General features: G+C 48.1%; 5 protein-coding genes across 5 annotated transcripts; 2 read left to right on the top strand and 3 right to left on the bottom strand.

Moving 5' to 3' along the window:
- Positions 1-1173: 1173 nt before the first annotated feature.
- On the top strand, positions 1174-2876 carry FSST1_001791 (glutathione synthase; the record flags this gene model as incomplete). Its single annotated transcript, XM_083227717.1, has 4 exons — positions 1174-1475; positions 1524-1599; positions 1652-1800; positions 1853-2876. The coding sequence occupies 4 exons, from the start codon at positions 1174-1176 to the stop codon at positions 2874-2876; spliced, it is 1551 nt and encodes a 516-aa protein (XP_083091973.1).
- Positions 2877-4444: 1568 nt separating this feature from the next.
- FSST1_001790 (single-stranded DNA-binding protein) lies at positions 4445-4999 on the bottom strand (the record flags this gene model as incomplete). Its single annotated transcript, XM_083227716.1, has 3 exons — positions 4445-4494; positions 4546-4634; positions 4722-4999. 3 exons carry the CDS (start codon positions 4997-4999, stop codon positions 4445-4447), a joined length of 417 nt encoding a protein of 138 aa, XP_083091972.1.
- A 1301-nt stretch (positions 5000-6300) lies between these two features.
- On the top strand, positions 6301-8091 carry FSST1_001789 (pheromone A receptor-domain-containing protein; the record flags this gene model as incomplete). The annotated part of the gene is made up of 3 exons (XM_083227715.1): positions 6301-6922; positions 6984-7482; positions 7530-8091. The coding sequence occupies 3 exons, from the start codon at positions 6301-6303 to the stop codon at positions 8089-8091; spliced, it is 1683 nt and encodes a 560-aa protein (XP_083091971.1).
- A 593-nt stretch (positions 8092-8684) lies between these two features.
- On the bottom strand, positions 8685-12087 carry FSST1_001788 (TMEM198/TM7SF3 family protein; the record flags this gene model as incomplete). Its single annotated transcript, XM_083227714.1, has 2 exons — positions 8685-11683; positions 11724-12087. The coding sequence occupies 2 exons, from the start codon at positions 12085-12087 to the stop codon at positions 8685-8687; spliced, it is 3363 nt and encodes a 1120-aa protein (XP_083091970.1).
- Positions 12088-16664: 4577 nt separating this feature from the next.
- FSST1_001787 (uncharacterized protein) lies at positions 16665-18194 on the bottom strand (the record flags this gene model as incomplete). Its single annotated transcript, XM_083227713.1, has 2 exons — positions 16665-17685; positions 17755-18194. The coding sequence occupies 2 exons, from the start codon at positions 18192-18194 to the stop codon at positions 16665-16667; spliced, it is 1461 nt and encodes a 486-aa protein (XP_083091969.1).
- Between the last annotated feature and the right edge of the window lie 1394 nt (positions 18195-19588).

Below are 19588 nucleotides of genomic sequence, written 5' to 3'. Positions count from 1 at the left end.
TATATAGAGGTTTGCTGGCGGTTGGTTAAGTGTTAATATGCCTGGGAAGGAAGGATCAGATAGATGCTTTACGCGACCAGAGCGCAAAAACGAAATGAATGTCAATGATGAAAAGAGATATAACAGAGCGCTTCGCTGCTTCCTTCTTTTTGATGACATGCGGGAACGAAGGGGAAAAAGAAAACGTGCGGTGCGCCTAATGAAATCGTAAATACAATTCGTAGTAAACAGGTGAAGAGAGATGCACTAGAAGTCCGAACCCTGCACACTCACTACATGTTGGAGCGCGTCGCAGTATACGGATAGTACCCTTAGTAGTCTAGTAACTTCCATAGTACCTGTCAGATAGTCTACCTTCTGGAAAAAGTGGAGGCTAGCAGTGGCAAACCTCACGTGATCTTCAAATGAAGGGCCTTAGTTAAGTTTCCAACGTATGTAGGCACTGGTGAAAAATAAAATCTTAACGGTTAGTACCCGATTGGCTAGTATGTATAAAGGCCGTTTGTTAAGTATACCTAAGGTGGATTGCTTTGAGTGGGCAAATACCTAATGTCAGGCACCTTGTCTTGGGCGAGGACGGAGCGGAAGGGTAGCACCTATCATCAGCCTTCAAACAGAGATAAATGTCCGTTGTGGCCAATAGAAATGGACAATGAACTTGAAGCATTAAAAGTACTGAGTTATCTCCTACTAATAGATACATTTCATCGACACAGAGAGCTACCAAGGTATATCTGAAGGTTAAGTTAATTAATGTTTGAAAAAAATGGTCTGTTTGTAAAATATTCTCTACCCCGCCAAAGACCCCTCATGAACTTTGTCATCTGGGAAGTGAAAAAAGTTCCGCGTCAGTGTAGAGGATCGAGAGCAAATAATAATAAAATATTATAAATGCATTTAATATGCCCTTCAGAGTCCACAAGCGAATGCCTGGCATTGTCCGCGGCCATCTTTTATGTACATTTGTGGAATTAGCCGTTCTCCAATTCCGCCTGGAAGCACCCACTGAATTATTAAGCCACCCCATCTAGCGCAAAGGTCCAAAGCACGCAAGCCGACGACTTTCACCAGGTTAACAATCAGAGAAATCCTTGAGACAACCTTGTCCTTTTCCTGATATTCTTCTTCCACGTTCGGTTTTCCTGTCACAGAGTCCCAGTCAATCTCAACATCATGGCATCTCTTATAAACGGGGAGTATCCTCCCACCCTCAAACCCGAAGAAAAGGACATCCTCATCGAGTCTGTCAAGGACTGGTCGATAGGTAATGGACTCACAGTCAGGCCTCCGCCAACTGTAATAGCCGTCGAGACAGACCCCAAGGGTATTGCTGCTATCAATGTGCCTGTCACACTTTTCCCCAGCCCCTTTCCGAGGCAGTGCTTCTCTCAGGGCAAGGCGGTTCAGAAGACTTACAACGAGCTGTATGCCTCAGTGAGTAGGGATGAAGAGTTTTTGGCACAGGTAGTGAAGGAGTATGTAAGCTCCAAATTCTGTTAATGCCAGCTTCTGAACAGTCCTAGGGTTGCGGATGGTGATGAATTTATTCGAAACTTATGGGATGTCCATACCAAGGTCAAGGCTGAGGGATATACACAGGCAAGAATCCATGCATTGGACGAAACTGCCCTAATAGCTGACCGAACGACAGCATCTATCCCTGGGCTTATTCCGATCCGATTACATGGTTCACCAGGATACTCGCACTTCTCCTCCTTCTCTGCAAGTTAAGCAGGTTGAGTTCAACACCATTGCCTCTTCTTTCGGTGGTCTCTCAACACACACCTCCTCTCTTCACAAGTAGTTACCACTGAGAGCCAAGTTCTCGATGATCCAAGGCTGACAGCGATAGGTATCTTGCTACAACGGAATATCCTATCTTGGAAAATTCCATCACTCAAGGAACGCTGGATCTACCAGAAAACACCAGCACTCGCGGCTTGGCAGCAGGTATTGAGGCAGCTTACAACACCTACCCTCAATCCGAACTTGGCCATCAAAAGTGTGTCATCTTCCTGGTTCAGGATGGCGAGAGGAATGTTTTTGACCAGCGCCACCTTGAGTATCAAATTATCAACTCTTCTCCATCTGTCCCCGTCTTCAGACTCCCATACTCTCAAATCCTGAAGCACACAACAATCGCAGAAACGTCTAAAAGACAACTTCTGTACCATCTTCCCCGAAATCCCGCCAAGGTTTACGAAGTTGCTGTCATCTACATGCGATCTGGATACGGACCCTCCGACTACCCCGACCAGCAAGCCTGGGATGCTCGATACCACTTGGAGAGATCAAACGCAATCAAGTGTCCTACTGTTCTTACTCAACTGGCTGGAACAAAGAAGGTTCAGCAGATTCTGGCGACACCGCAGCCATCGTCTTCACCTTCAGCCCTCAGCAGATTTATCCGCGATGACACCAAGGATGCCGCTGAACTATGGCGCACATTCACCAACATTTACCCCATGGACACAAGCGATGCTGGTCTTGAGGCTCGAAAGAAGGCCCTTGACCCTAAGGCTTGCCAAGACTATGTGTTGAAGCCTCAGCGAGAAGGTGGCGGAAACAACATCTACCGAGGAGCTATTCCCGAGTTCCTTAAGTCTGTTCCCGAGTCCCACTGGGGATCTTACATCCTCATGGAGCTCATCACCCCACCCCCAGTTAACAACATAATCCTCCGTAACGGCAACCTCGAACAAGGAGGCGTTATTTGTGAACTTGGAATCTATGGCACTTGTGTATGGGATCAGAACACAGGAAAGATTCATCGCAACGAAGAGGCCGGGTATCTCTTGCGCACAAAAGGTGACAAGAGTGAGGAGGGTGGTGTTGCTGCTGGTTTTGGATGTATGGATAGCTGCACTTTGGTATAGAGCTCCCCCGTTCACTAGACAACAGAGGATGCAACGACCGCATGAAGTCCTCTTTCTACTTCTCCTCGGCTTCCATTTTCCCCATGATGTAGTCAGGCGTACATGCTGAAGTCGGCCGCATTTGCCTTTACTTTCATCCATGACTACTTCCACTTCTTACCCAATTATGTGCTGGGGCAGTCTTAGGTACTTGGTTAGTAGCTACTGGGTAGCAGAAAAAATGGCCTCCTAAGTCTTCGGGTGTAAAAATAAGTAGTCTAACAACTATACTCTAAGAAGCATAAAGCGTCTTGCTATTTTCGTCTCTTATGATTCCAGCGGTCAATTTTTCTGATACCCTTAGGAGTAGGTATTCAAAGCTAATCAGGTTATCCATAAGACACGTTGACAAAGTCCATTGTATTCCACCGCTACACCTCACTTGGTTACACTCGCATTCGTTCTTTCGTACCCCTTGTTTTCATCGGAATCTTTGAGCCATCATCGGTGAGACTTTCTACCATCACCCAGCACTTTAACGCACATATTAGGTACAGTTCTTACGAAAACCCCAATTCAATACAAGTGCCTGTATATATCAGACTTTAGACTAGGACAACAAGAGGTCGTCACCAGGATCCCATCAATTTCGACTCTACAGACCATGGTTAAAAGAAATCCACCGGTTCAAGGATTATTTATACTACCCCTAGCACGACAGGCTATCGTACCAACTTTCCTTTGAATGTGGCCACGGTGGCGGCCGATACTCAGGGCTCGCTGGTTGTTGGCGCATATGTCGGTCGCCTGCGTTGTGTGATACACAGTAGGTATCGTCAAGTCGGCCTAACAAACATCCCATCAGGGACCTTGGTTCTTTCGACGGTTTATCTTATTCATTTGATAACCTCATTTGCTACAAAGGCCTTGTGCTGTGTTTAGCATGTCGATGACCATACTGGTTAGAATCTGCCAAAAGCTCCTCTGGTCCAGGCGCATGATTACTCTGGGGAACCTAATCGGGGATATTCATCTGGTTGTGTTCTATATTGTACTTTTTCAATCCCCATGCTTTGTTCATTGGCGCGTAGTAATCCTGGGAGCCCTGCGCCTGCAGTGTCATCGGCTTCTTTAGTTCGCCGCTTCTTGGGCGTTAAGTAAGACAGTAACTTCGCCAGTATCAGCTTTACGGAATGACCATTCACCGGGCAGGAGACGAATCAGCAGGCTGGACACAGATTGCTTCAAGGATCAAATTGGCGAACATCAGAACAAAGAATAGATTTGAATGTTACCCACCTCAGCATGATGAGGTATAATAGTAATTGATAGACATAGTAATCGTTTCTTGTTTACTGACTTACTCAACTACATCGTGAATATGTGATGTTAAAAAGTATATTGCATCGTGGTATCATACAGTTCCTCCAACGGCTGTCCTTAAAGCTCATCGTACATTGCACCCACACATTAGCACCCAACAAAAGAGACCATCTTTGAGAGAGAGAGAGGAGAGCAGCGGTTGGGGTATTGTGGCGCCACGAAAAGGTTGCGTCCATGCGTGGACAAGAATCGACCAAGGGTTATGTTTACTCGCCTTGCTCGGGAGCTTGGGGACGTCGAAGAACCTCGATTTGGCCTGGACCATGTTAGAAGATGGAGCATCGTCGAACTGGAAGGGTAGACATACGCTGGACAACGCTGAAGCTTGTGCGGTTCTGGCCGTTGGCGTCAGTGTAAGCGTTGAGAGTAGCGTCGCCCTCGACGTAGACGGTAGCACTGTATGAGTTGTCAGAATGGCCTGTCTCTGAATATGTCGAACAGCTAGCTACTAGCTAGCTGGCTATGTATCATGTCATATCATACCCCTTGGGAAGGCTCATGAGGTAATCTCGGTGAGGGCCCTCGGCGAAGCTGGTGACCTTGAACCAGCTCGTCTTGCGGTTTTCGCGAGAACCGCTATTGCTAGCGACAGCGTAACGGACGATTTCGCGGCCGGTGCTGGTGGGGTGAACCTCTGGGGTGTCGGCAAGGTTTCCAACGATGGTGATCTTGGCTAGAGGTCGAGCAGTGGTGGTGCTGAAAGCTCGGGCAGAGAAAGCCGGGGCGACGGCGGCACGACGGAAGACAGTAGAGAAAGACATGGCATATGTGTGTGATGTGTCTGTTCTTTTTTTAATTTTTTTTTTTTTACTTTTCTTTGTTTGGTTTCGTCGTTGGCTGGAGGGGAACGAGAGAAGCTGAAGCGGAGACAAAAAAACTGACGGGGATTTGTTGATAAGGAAGGGACTGTGACTTTGATGACAGTCGCGTAGTTTCGAAATCCTGAGACGCGATAGGGTAGGAAGCTGAAATTGAAAGGGGACCCTCTTCAATGCGTTATTTGATTGGTTTTTGCGTCGAGCTGTTGTGCGACCCGATAAACGGGTGCCGTTGAGGTTGGTGGCTCGGATAGTTAAATATGCACCATATCGCTATAGACCTACTCTAGTCAACCTCACGATATCTGTACCTCAATTAACATCAACATGGTTCAAAAGCCAAGAACTGCTTGATCCCAAAAACGGACTTTTTAATTTGACTGAATATAATTTGAAATAGAGAATTCCACCAAAATACCTAAAACCTACCTGCTGCCATAACATCTTTCTGCCAAGGTCACTGCTATCTCACCCAGGGATACTAAATGCTCTAGATCACCACCACCAAATTAGCCAAGCGTCGTCATTTTTACCCAAGACAAAAAAGGCGGCTCAAAGTTCAGCGCCACCTCGATCTTTGACTTGAAAAGATAGATTGGATTTCCAAAGAGCTTGCATAGTAGTGGAGGCGTACCTGGATTTCAGGCTCAGACTTTTCGTCAGCTTCTCTCACTAGAGAGTCTCGTTCGTTCGCTTAGGTACCCCTGCAATTTAGACTTACCCGATCGGGTTGTCAATAGACGCCCCTCAATAGCCGCGTTCTATAGATCTAGGCATGACAGTAACGCCTTACTCCAAACGGAGACAAAGATTTCTGTTTATTTCTTATTGACAGAGACGGGGGAATAAAAATGGAAGGGGGAAGGCTCAATACACTACTAATGTCACTAATTGAGAGTTGCTAATTCTGACCCCTGCCCCTCAGGAATGCCCGTCATGTTGTCTAAGTCGCCGCCGTATTGAGCTCTCCGTCCTTATTGACGGGCTGAATTAGCCAACTGTTTATGTTTTTTTTTAATTCAAACACACTGTATAAAGTTACCAACACAGCCGTTACGTATCTTCTTGAGTGAGGTCCTTGCGCTTCCCGCCTTGATCAACCGTTGGGCCAAGACGTTGCCATCTTTGCGTCTGTCAACTTCACCAACAGCCAACATCACCAAGTTGCTTTGACTTTTTCTTCATACATCTCAACCACTCACTCAGAAGCCTCAAAAAGCTTCTTCCACCTCAAAGTCGACGTCATGACCGACTCGATTCACTTATTCGGTCGTGACGACCTGTCCATAATAGCAGCTCCTGGGCCGGGAACAACCACGACTACATCCCTCACAGCCAATCTCGTCTGCAGAGTGCTCTTCAGCATAATCGCCAACCTAGCATGCATAGTGCCTCTGAAGAACCTCTACCGCAACGGGGAATTTGCAGCTGTTGTCTTCATAGCCAACATCGAATTGGCGAATCTCGACACAATCATCAACGCCCTCATCTGGAGAGACGACGACACTAGCAAGTGGTGGTCCGGACAAGGATTCTGCGATGTCAGCCCTTATTATACCAACTTCTTGAATGCATTGTTTGGGACTTGTCTGCTTGCCATCATGCGCAATCTCGCTCAGCAAGTTGGTCTTCTACGTGCTAATCCTCTGTCTGTCCAAGAGAAGCGCCGGCGCAATCTTGTTCAAGCACTCATCATGTTTCCGCTTCCCATCATGCAGGTCGCCTGGGTCTGGCCTTTGACTACACAAAGATATGCGGTAGCTACTCTTGCCGGGTGCAGTTGGATCGCATGGCCTGCCTGGCCTTACATGACCTTCTTCGTCATTGCTCCGGTTGTCGTTGCGCTGATAACATCCGGATACGCTAGTGAGTTCGCCTGTCTCTCTTCCCCTTTCGCACGTAGCCCAGATAAACTGACATCAAAAAGTTCTCACTTATATCCGCTTTCGCCAAATCGCAAGGACCACTCGGACAGCCATCAACAGCAGCAGGTCTGCTAATCAGCGGGCTCAAAGGACAAAGCGCCGCCTCTATCTCATGGTATTGGCCATCTTGATTCCCTATCTGCCTGTTGTCATCACTCTCGCCGTTCTCAACATTCTCGGTGCTTTTCCACTTCAGCCCTTTGACTACGATCTCATTCACAACCGCACTTGGCCCTATCCGTGGTCGGCTGTAATCCTTGTCCCATCCAACGGCTTCACCTTTATACATCTAAACAACTGTTACATCGATATCTTCGCTGCCGTCCCTGTCGTCCTCTTCTTCGGTATGACAAAGGACGCTATCAACAGCTATCGTCGCGGTTTGCTTTACTTTGGTCTTGGTCACTTATTTCCCAAGCTCCAAGAGGAGTATGATCCTAACAGAACAACATATGGTAGCAGCTCTGGGACCTCTAACCTCATGGATTCCTCATTCTCTACGTAAGTGCGCACTTCTAATATCCGGGATCAATACTAACTAATTGCAGTACATCGTCACTCCCGAAAAAGATCAAAAGTCTTCTCATCAGTCGCAACTTAACTACAACATCGTCTGCGAGCCTCAACCCTGTCTCTCTGCAGCCCGCTCACAGCGCTACTACACCGGGAGTCGAGATCGGACATGAGTTGGGCTTATTTTCGACCTCGCAATCGCCTCGTCAAGAGATAGTCTACCCTCCTCCGATTGCTTCGCCTTCTACAGACCCAATCACTATACCTCCTCGCAACCCTTTCCTATTTCGAACTCGTTTCGACTTGCCCAATATTCCACTCCCATCCTTGTCTTCTTTTAACTTCAGAAGAAATAAGGATCGCCGACCTCCTCTGGATCGAGGCTTACCTCTTGATTCCCTCCCTTCTGTCGTGAACGGCCGTATGTGGGAGAGTAAGTCGCCTGCTCAACCTCCTCGCAACCAAACACTTGTTTGGGCGGATGCAGAAAACACACCAACTCCTGACGTTGTCACATCCGACACTCGCCTATTGGTCCCTATGTCATCAACGTATTCTGTCACGACTGAGCCCCTCGAGGAAACATATCGACGCTAGGAACGTCTGTATGGCTCGGCCAGGTGATCCATCAGCTATTCTCGGGCGGCCAAAAAGTACATCGGGCAATCCCCTATTTGATTTTTTGTGATTTTTTGTTCTCATTCTCATTTTATTTCATCAGACTCGCTCTATGCGAGCTCAGCATCATTGCAGGCGACGGCGCAGGTACCAAAAGAGTTCATTCTGTCTTAGGAGACATACATAGCCAATTTTAATAAGGTATTCTTTGCACGGGAGCAGTTTGCTCTCGTTGTGTTTATTATGCCCTTATTCGCCTGAGTAGTCGATGACCAGTGTAGAGAATTAATACTTTTGTGATTATCATTGTAACCTAGGTAGTTGATATATATCCCGGATTTTAGCAAACATGATATATATAAAGTGACTGCATAACGAGTTTCCTAACCCGTAAATTTTACCCAACCGTCATAACCAAGCCCGTATTTTTGGAAGATGTACACGTAAACCCCGTTGGTATCATAAATAGTCAAAGGATCGAATATGGGTATGTGAACTAGTAAAATAGTAGAAAATAAAAGGGTTGTGATCGAAAACTCGATGATACAGTGAAAGGGCTCGGGGATCGATGATTACATGTCCTTGGCGTTCTTTTGAAGTTTGCGCATAGCTTCACGGTGTATGTCGAGAAGGTCTCCGTTTCGCATGCGTTCGTCAAAGGCTTTGTCAGCCCATTCTTTCTCTCGCTGTTTTGTTTCGCGGCGCTGGGCCTCAGCTTGCTTCTGGCTCAGCAGGATATTTCGGCTCATATCGACATTGCGTTGGACCTCAACTTCCCGACTGGCCAAGAGAGATGACGGAGTGAATGGAGTCTCCCGGCTGGAGGTACTGATAACGGGCGTGCCCGCGCGTAACTCCTGTTGAACTGACTGTCGAAAGCTGGCAAGTGCATTCTCACGGGTAGCAGAAGTGGGGACGGTCGACACGCGTTGAGGTTGATGAGAGTTCATGAGCGCCTCTGAAGTGTTGAAGCTGTTGAAGTTGCTACTACCACTGAGGCGTTGAAGAGATGGTGTTGAGTTTGAGGGGCTCAAGCTACTCTGTCGGATAAGTTCCTTTCTTTTGCTCAATGGCAAATCGTCAACGTCCACTCCAACAGCGGCAGCATACACCGGGTAATTATGCAGCGACCCGGCGTCGCTTGAGGCTCTATGTCGAGCGGGGAGGTTGGCTTCTGAAGAGCTGGCCAACAAATTTCCTGCTGATTTGTTGCGGAGATACATCTCCCGTTGGCCAAGAAGAGTCTGAGGGCTCGAGTACGACACAATCCCTGGCGTTGATGAACGCTGGCCTTCTGCAACACCTGGAACGCCCAGAGTTTGTGACGCCATTGCCTCTCCGGAAGGAGTAGATAACATTGGGTTTGACAAAGCTTGTTCTTCTGCGATGGATGAAATTACTCCCGACGTCATCCGTAACCCTCCAGAAGACGAACGTGGCATATTGGCGCTAGTTGGAGTTGTGCCAGGGCTACGATGCTGACCCTCACCAGTTAGAAGGGCGAGTGCTGCAGGAACATGCTGTTTTGAACCCCGTCGGGGTGCTGCGTTGGAGACATTAGAGGCTCGCGAATCTGACCGTGTAATTGCCGGTACCGGAGTTCCTTCGTTGGAGGACTTGCGCAGCTCTTCCACGTGTACTGGAACTGGTGTTTCAGTCGCGGGTGCGGCTGGGCTTCTAGACGCAGTAACATGGATCTCGTCAAGCTCGGGGGCATCTGCGTTGCTCAGGTGCTTGGCCCATTCGTTAGTCCGGTAGGATAATGCTATCTTGGAAAGTGATCGGGGGAGCCGATCTTTGGTCAAGCTAACACGAGCTGAGGAACCCGATGTCACAGACTTGCTCTTACTCATGCCTTCTACAACGTCTTCTTGTCGCTTGGATTCGTCGGGATTGGCTACACCATTTGCACTAACGGCTGTGGAAGAGTCTTGCTGAGTTTCGGGCGTGTTTCCTTTATCATTACTGTCGTTCGCGGAAAGTTCCGCGTTGATTTGAATGCTCTTTCGTACTTCATGGGCTGCACGCGACTTGTCGTCACCGCTTATACTCTCGCCGTCAATTGTCGCCGCAACTGAGCCATCGTCGTCGCGAGGTTGCCTTTGTGGGATGACCAATTCGTCGCTGCTTTCACCATGTTGATGTTCCTGAGACTCTCCAAGAACACGACTCGATCGGTGGGACATGTTTCCAAGCAATTCCATTGATCCACGAGAGAGGCGAGATAGTCTTTTCGCAAGTGAGCGCCGGTGGCTAGGTGTGTGTAACTCATTGTCATCTTCATCAGCAAATGTTGCCACTGATGAACGGTCGTCATTGGTGCAGGCATCGTTGTCGTCGTTGGCGACGGGAATAGTGAATGGAAGGGGAATAACGTGAGGGGCAACAGATCTAGCGGCAGATGATTGTGTAGAAATACGTCTGCTCTTAGGGGCTGAGGTTTGTACATTGCTGTCGGCCAAATGGTTCACGGTCTCTGTTGTCGATGGGGTGATATCATCTGAAGCTACGCGAACCGTGACTCTGCCATCATCATTGTGCTCTGAAGACATCAGGTTCACGGTAGTGGCAAGCTGCTGCTTCAACTGCTTAGAGTCAGGCATGTCTGTCATCTCGATAACCTCAACAATTGAGGCGGATTGTCTTTTCGAAGAGTCGGTTTGGCTGGTGCGGTTGTTCTTCTCGTTGGGGGTTTCGCCGCTATCCGATGTGTGAGAGACCGTCGAGCTTTCTGCGTCGCCATCTCCGTATACTCTCTCCCATTGACGTCTCTCACGCGCATTCGCCTCTTCGATGTTCCTGCCAACTTGCTCTTCTTCCTCGCGGAGGTTACGCTCCCCTTCGGCAGCCTCTTCCGCTTTCTTTTCACGTTTTTCGCGAACCAGCTTCCATAGCTTGATCTGTGAGATGATTCCAAACAGGCAGACGATGACAATTGCTGCAGTCTCAACCCGGATGCCTTTCGTGACTGGATAAGTAGTGGCACCAAGAGGAAACACATCATCATTGAGCTCCCAGACATAGGCCCAGAATTCTTTTAGCCCGGCTCGGCTGAAACAGTCGATACCGAGTACCGTAACTGTAGCACCAGAGAATGAGATCATCATAATGAGTGCCCAGTCCCGCGTATAATGGCTGAAGTAAAAGGCGAACCCGCCTACGGTAAAACAAGCGATGAAAATAGCTTTGGATACAACAGGTCCTAGCAGCCCGCCAGGGACCAAGCAAAGAAGCCACATACTGATACAGAAACCACCCAGGGCACAGCCTAGGCCCTCGGTGATTTCCCTGAAAAACATTGAAGCTGCACCGAGGATACAGCCGGAGATGACGACGGCAACCACATAGCCTCCTTGCAAAGCATCGCTGACTTCAGCCTTCATGACATACACAATCAGTACAGTAACGCAAAGGGATGCAGCGAAAGCAGTCGAAAAGAAGGTATGGATCATTCGATTCTTAATTCCGACAAGAGCATATGCAACACCGGTTAGCAGCATGATAATTCCCGCGACACCCCACCCTGGTGTGAGCCTGGGCTCAATGGGAAGCTGGCCAGCGGGTATTGTAGCTAGGGAGCTTGTTAGCAATGACTCCGAGCTGTTACTCACGCTTTACAATACCATTGTAGTAGGAAGAATCATCAAGTCCACTTTGGAAGGGGCCATCTGTGCTGGTCGATGTAGGGCCTGAGATTTCCGATTTCTCAGTTTCCGTGACAGTCACCGAAGTGGCTTCGCTCTTTGACTGGGAGATTGTGGGCTGAGAAGATTCGGTTTTCTTGCCAGTAGTCTCGGCGGTTTCGGTAGTACTGCTTTGTGCTCTTGTCGAAGTTGAGCCCGACTCAATGGCTGTTGTCTTTTGGGGTTCGTCGTCGTCCGCCCTCGGAGCTATTCTGAAAGCCTCTCCACTGACAAGTTGAAACACCAAGAGAAGACAAAGCAGCGTCCACAATCGAGACCAGGGGGCGAGCATTGCGTTGAAATGTGATGACAAAAACGTGGTGGCCTGTGATCGTTTGAAGTATCAAGTGGTTGTTTTGATGCGTGACTCTTTGGGCATCCTTGAAAGCACAATTGGAATGTCCCAAGCCGGAATGATTCGTCTGGATACGATTTCAAGATGGGATATTGTTGGATAGTCGAGGAATAAAGATATCGTAAGAGCGGATGTTGGACAAGCTTATAGAGGTTTGACTCAAGGTAAGACAAAGGCTATTATTGGATATGAAAAGGAAATAAAACAAGATTGAATGAATAAAAGAACGGACAAGGCAAGGTGTGCTATGCAGCTGATGTGCAGTAGTACCAGTACAGCAGCAATGATTGTCGAACAATCCCGGGATCAAGATCCAACACCTGCAGCAGCTATAAAGAGTGACGAAGAGGTGAAGCGAAGAAAATGGAGGACCGAGAATCGGGAAAGGTGTGGCATTATAGCGTAGTTATTGTCTCGGCCTGCAGAGACACAGAGATCTGATGGATGGTGGGATGTTCGAACTCGACTTGGATAGAGACGAGACGCGGAGACGGACCAGGACTGCCCCGGTCCGAGAACAGGATCCATGGTCCAAGATTAGCAGTGACTGGACGAAAAGGCAGCACATGGCGCGGCCGTTGGGAAAGAGACGCCTTGGGCCAATTTCCCGAAGGGCCTCCTGTGACGCTTGTCTATCGTGATATGGTCGACTTACACCTAAAGCTGTTAGTTGAGGAAACCACGGCCCACTCCCGTTGCTGAGTCGGTACGTACCGTATTCCCGGCTCTTGGCTTGCAGCGGCTTGCTCCTTCCTGGCCTAGAGGGTAGGTGACGCCTGGAGCACTTGCTGGCCCACCCCTCTTCCACTCAAACGGCAGCCAATCGTGGTGGAGATGTGCCTGTTTCAAGTACTTCCAGGTACAGTTCAGCCCATTTAGACCAGAGCGAGCCATTAACAGCGTGCCCCTGGCGTTAGGTCCTTTTCTAGAGGCCATAGTCACGCTATGGTAAATGAAATGGCATGGATGGTCTTTTTGATCGAGATACTAGCTCGAGGAAGAATACCATGCAGAAAAGCTACAAAGGTATCGTTATTTATCTTTCGGTGAAGATAAAGAACCCACCGTCTTAGCGGTCGGCACGATAATATCTGAATCATCTATTTGCTTCACAAAGTCTCAGGAATATGTCTGAGACGGAACGCATAAGAACCGCGCCTCGCCATCAAGGCCATGCCCGCCCGTCTTCTCCACCTAAACATGCTTTTTCTCAGATTGCATGGGGCAGGGATTATGCTGAGCGGCTGATTGACAAGACAGGCAGATTCTTACTCTGCTTTGCTGCAGTGCTCGATCCATGTGATTTCGTTCCAGTTTCTGACTGTCCATACAGCACAGCTAACTAACCATGTTGCCTCCAACTGGTCATTTTAGTATCCTTCCTGCCTTCTCTTTTAACTCAAAGACGAGCGTGAATGGAGGGAACCTCGCGTGAATCCTGACCGGAAACATCCGATGGGCAAACCCTGCTTCAACTAGTCAATGAACACCCAGACTCTCAAGTCTTTACATTCACAGCAAAACGTAGTATTAAATGGCTGGCAGCGACGATGTGAAGTGAACGCCCTGCAGACTCGCTACAAAAGCCACCGCAACGATGCTGCAGGCAGCTCTCCTCTCAACCGATGCCATTGTCACACGTAGCCCAACCTACTGCATCATCACCCAGCCCTCTGGTCACCGATAGGTCCATCTACATTTTCTTTCAAGCTAATAAAAGGCTTTGCTTTCGATTTGAGGCGGGGATTGCATCCCCTCCCGGCCTTTCCCACCGTCACTGTTGATGCAATGCCTATATGCTTATGAGCACAACATTTCAGCCATGATGTTGCAGACAAGTCATACATACATACATGCATGGAGTGGCGTGGCCCTCCGGCTCCCCAGTCAGCACTGCCTTTGTCTCAGGAGACGACAATGCTACCTGTATTGACAGCCCAACCTCTCAACCCCGTCACAACGATCTTATTGTTGATACATTATACCCAAGTCTCGGTGAACCATAATTGAGAACTGACCATCATCTAGAATGACGAGATGTATTTGACTCTCGTCCGAACTTCTAAATTTACGCTCGCTCAGGGTCCATCTGACTCTTTCTTCAGAGCGCACCGATGGAAAATTCATTTCTGCCGTCAAAGCGCTCAGTCAAATTGTTCTGGAACGTTTTGACTCGGAATCTTCATTGGTTATATTATCTGAAACTTTGTGAATTAATACCTGGTCGCATAAAATCAGAGCAAAGGCCAAACCCGAACTGGCCGATGATTGATCGATGCACACAATGAGGCCGTTGATGATCGGGTCAAAGCACTCTCATATTCCTCAGCTGAGCCTGACTTTGAAGGGCTTGCTTACTGGCCTACTGCCTCTTACAACGCTACCTCTACTGGGTGCAAGCTCCATTTCTAGTTAATGAAAGGCTCTGTCGCCATCCCACTCCTAGTAATGCTCTCGAAGCACGGATCTAAACATTCCAATACGTTGTGACTATTCATTTACAAAGTAGATCAAAGTTGCTTCATGAACAGTCATCGATGATTTCTGGCTCTTATCCGTAACTCAGCCTATCGTTCATCGCCTGTGGGCGTTGCAGTCGCTTGCACACATATCATCATCGTCGAAGAGCACCCCCACCTAAAGCTTTTGTGCCTGGAGGTACCCATCGATACATTGAAGATCCCTTGTTCTATTTACCGCATTGGGAACACGCGCTACTTTACCCGAACGCCTCACCGGCGCGTCTGGAGATTAAAGTGATTAAATGGACCCAGTCTTTTGTTTGTCCTTCAGCTGTGCAGCAAGGTATTAGCCCGCACGATGGGGCATTCTCGCAGCCATTTTCATATGAATGCCATCATACCAGCTCGTGCCCTTCTCGCCTATCTTGAGACGGGAAGATCAATTGCCCAGGAAAAGACGCGCACCCCCTGCCACCTTGCTTCCCTCCATGAGAACAAGAAAACCAGTGGTGGGCTCAAACTGACGACTGCAGATTGGCCTGACAAGACAACGAAATGCGAAAACAAACGCCTCGAATGATGTGGAGTCACACACACCTCACTCACCATCACTAACACCAACTTAGCTGATCCCAATCGTGCAGTCTGCAACCGAGGTGTGCGGCGAGCCAATGGCCTCCACTCAAGCCTTGTTTCTTATTTGCTACTCAATAATGAATCGACGTGGTGTTCTGGATAAACACTGACGATTTTCAACTCTCTTGCGGCCCTAAGTGGCCTTGTACGATCTAAATATGTGGTATACCATTGCTGAAGCTCGTTAGAGATCAGTCACCGCGAGACAACTTGTAAACCTCTTCAGGCACTCACTCATACGAAAGAATGCGGCTGTCATACCATCGTCATCTTACAGAACCAACGCAATTGTACAAGAAACTATTCTCTTTTTAGTTATAGTCTCTGTGCCAAATCTGAATCTGGATATAGGTCCTCTGCGCCAACCTCGTTCTGGTTGCTCGCAATACTAGCTGAAAAACAGTTTTCTCAGCCACGTGCTATACTCAGCTTCATACAGATAAGCAGCGACATGATCGTTGACTAAACAGCTTTGTATGAATTTCACTTATGAAAAAAACTCTTCCTCCCGGATCCTTGCCAATATTAGCGCGTTGTGTTGATGCTAATGCTTGTTTGCAGAAAACAGCGTGGCAGCACATGCATGGTAGCCTCGACGTTGCATTCGGATGCACTATGTAAGACGCGGTAAACTCAACTCCTGGCTCGCAGCCCTCTCAACTCAAGTATCTGAATGCTGGCCGCTGCGCTCATTGAGCTTTGAATGAGGCCGGACCGGCCAGGTTTCCGAGTTACAGCTCTCGAAATTCAAGTCAAGGATTCCTTCTGTTGCTTCTGCTCCTCAAAAATCTACGAATGAACGAGGCGTGTGCCTACTAATTACACCGAACATGATAAACGCCTCTCTGATCAGCTAAAGCTTGGTTGGTAACCCGACTCAAGCGAGTGCGGCGTTAGTACAGAGTAATTAGATCTAACCTGAGACAAGGGCAATCTAGAGTGATATCGATAACAACTATCCATAAATCAGCCCAGTCGTTGCCATTAACTTTGTGTGGTTGCTCAGATTCTGTCCAGTCTCCAACACTCAGCCTTTCCCTCCCCTTGATTTGTTGATTTCAGCGGTGGTAATCTCGAGGTTTCTCTCGAAACCAGATGGTAGTAAACGGTACGCTCCTCACAGACTCGACGAGAGGCTCAAAATCGTTTCCAAACCCTTGTTCTGGGCTATCTGTTCGGATATGATATACAAGGTACAGATAAAAGTATTACACGTATATGTATTCAACTTAGGGTAGTGTGCAAACGTTGCCGTAACACAGATCGATATGATACGTCATCTTCAATAGTACAAGCTCCACTGATCGCTGTAATGTATCGATTGATTACTCGTAGTCATTGGTGAACAGAGTTCGAGTGAGGACAAAAGGAATATTATTAGGGCATACTAGATACATGTTCCTCCTCAATCTTCGATCATCGTTTAGCCACTCTTGATGGAACACGATCACCATTATATTTGGGCTGTGCAACCGTCTTGCCATTACGATTGTTGCGCGACGACTTGACTGGCGGGGAGTTCCTCTTCTTTCCCTTGCTCATCAATGCCAAAAGCGTGCTCAGAGGAAGCAGTATTATTCGTAAAAGTGTTCTTAACGGAAGGAGGAAGACGGCGGTGAGCGACTCCACGGCCCATACAAATAAGTTCTTGTGTGACGCACTATTCTTTGCAGCACTTGCAGCAAGGGCGATAGCATCATCCAGTCTTGCTTCCACCCCTGAAAATCGCGACTCTGTCTGGATCTGGAGAAGTGTGGCCTTCTTTTCATAACGGCGTACAGCCCTGTTGAGTGCGTCGAGCTCAGGCTGAATAGCATTACGAACGTCGCGTGCCACGACGCTGTCCTTCTGCTTCGTCTTACTGATCTCCTGTTTGATCTCTTGGACGGTACCCGTTTCGTCGTTAGTGACGCGAGACTCCAAACGTTCTAGGCGCGCAAGGACGGCCTCTAGTTGTTCTGTATTCTTATTGACCTGTTGGAGTTTGGAGGGACCTCCTTGCACCACCCGCTGCAGGTGGAGCGTTCGCGACTGGACCAATTTTATCATGTGCGATAAGACACGAAACTCAGCCATGAGAAGGAAAATCGTAAGGTTGTAGTTGGAAACAAGGCCTTCCGAAGGTCGGCTCAGTTGTGATCGAATGGCGTGCAGAAGGTATGCGCCAAGGAGTGGGAGGAGAAAGCATGAGGCTAGAGCCGTGATTTCGTAAAAGTATAATTCCGCGAGGGCATCTCGCTGCTGCTTACTCGACTCTCTCTCATGTGTTTCCTCCGTCGGTTCGGTATGCACTTCTTCATCTTCTGGAACATGGTCAAGAGTTGAGTTGGGCCCCGGACCATGAGTGCTGGAGTCAATGTCACTGTCATCGTCAATGACACTGTCCGCTACCACTTCGTGCTGTATACGAACTTGCTGCGCTGAATGATACCAAGTCCTGTTTCTAATGTGAGTATATAGTTTGAGAAAATGCAAAATATCGACAGAGGCGCCACCCTAAACTTACCATGGCTGCGTTACGGACCAGTTGAGAAAAACACCAGCCAGGCCCAGGAGCATGAAATCTGTCACGACCGCACTACCATTCTTAAAGAGAAGACCAGAAATAGCTGGTAGGAAAGCAAAAGCCAAAGACAGCGACGGTAAAGACGATGATTCCTCAGTCAGAGATGAATCGGCATTACTAGGATCTCGCGGTTGGGGGTTTAGGAAATCTCGAGCTTCATTGAGGCTGTACTCGGAAAAATTTGAACTGCGGCGAGGGGGGATCGAATCGAAGCTGGGCGATGCCGGAGGTTGACGTCGAGACGCAGATGCAGCTTCCTCGGCGACTGACACGGTCATGGAACGCCGAAGCCCATGACCGGAGGGCGGGGCGCTGAAGCCGGAGCTTACGCCGGCAGCGGGTCTCCCGGAAGAGTTCGACGTGGTATTCTCGTCCACCATGACCGAAGCTCAATTGATGGGCTTTTTTTGCTGAAATCAAAATACCGACTAGGGCGGATTCGAGGTAGGCAAATGGAGGGAAAGGCAGCACATTAAGGTCAAGTCACGCGACAAAGTTTGCGAAGAGGCGGAGAATGAGGGGGAAGGAGAACAAGGGAGGGAGGGACAAGAGGAGTCGGGATGGTTGTGAAATGAATACGTTGTGCGACAAGATACAGAGTTGGAATGCGATGGCGATGAGTTCGTCAAAACGAAAAGAGAGACGGGAAGTGATGATGGTGAGTGCCGAATAAACGACGTCACTTTGATAGAGAAGGTGAGACTTAGTTACCTTACCTACCTACTATGTACATTCGTTGATTGATAAACCTAACGAGGCTTCTACAAGACCACGGCTAGACGGGAGTCCTGGGCTGGCAAAGTTTAACGCTTATAGCTGTAGCTTACCTTACTAGGTGGGATTTACGTTAGTTACCGCGAAAGCCAAAGCTGCTAAGCTGGTAGACAAGTTGTGCATGGGATTCGCCCATGAGAGGTACGTAGTGACGAGCCTCAGAACGCGGAAGTTTTTCAGCTAGCTTCGATTGATTCAGCTGAGAACAGAGTCTAAGAGTCAATCTAAATAATCTGCTAATCTTTTGAATTGGCACAGGAAAGGCGGAAGAGCTAGAGGGCGGTATGGCTCTGTGATTTGATGACTTGCGACGTGCATGTCTTGTATTGGGTCCAACCCGAGCTGATCGACATGCAAGGGAAATGGCAGATTGGGGTGGGACAGTCCAGTATTTGCTTGGAACCTGAGGTATGTACGGTATCCATATCCAGTACGATTTAAACTGGATCTCAGGTAAAGGGAGATTGTTGAACTAAGCGTGTTCATAGACGGGCATATGTTTAACATATCAGAATCCATCTCCGTGGTTGACAAGACTGGAATCAGCGATAATATGCTAGGAGAAAGCCGTTGAGAAGAGACCTATGACTAGATCTATAAATGATGGTCAGAGAGGCAGCTGATAGAATCGATCTTTATTTCGCTTTATGAACAATGTTAAGCCTTCCCAGTCCTGTGAGGCTCGGGACTCGTGTTTATTGATAAACAAAAGTAAAGGACGACAGCTCAAGCCTATTAATTTAGTATGTGACGTCAACCTTGACATTCAGCTCGATGCTACCCAGCATAATATACGAGTGTATGTGCCATGTTCACGCGGGCGCTGATATGGAGCCTTATTATCAGCCCATAGGTAGGTAATTAACTGCTTAACTTACAACATGTCATTATATAGATTCAACTAATGGAATAAATGTTGATCGCTCGTTACATCGTCCCATCCCTCTTAAACATTTACTATGTATAAGGTCAAGGGAGATAACTCCAGACGACCTAAATC

Source organism: Fusarium sambucinum, chromosome IV (assembly GCF_050947815.1).
Source record: "Fusarium sambucinum isolate potato_lamoka chromosome IV, whole genome shotgun sequence".
NCBI classification, from domain to species: Eukaryota; Fungi; Ascomycota; class Sordariomycetes; order Hypocreales; family Nectriaceae; genus Fusarium; species Fusarium sambucinum.
This window is presented reverse-complemented; position numbering and strand designations above follow the sequence as displayed.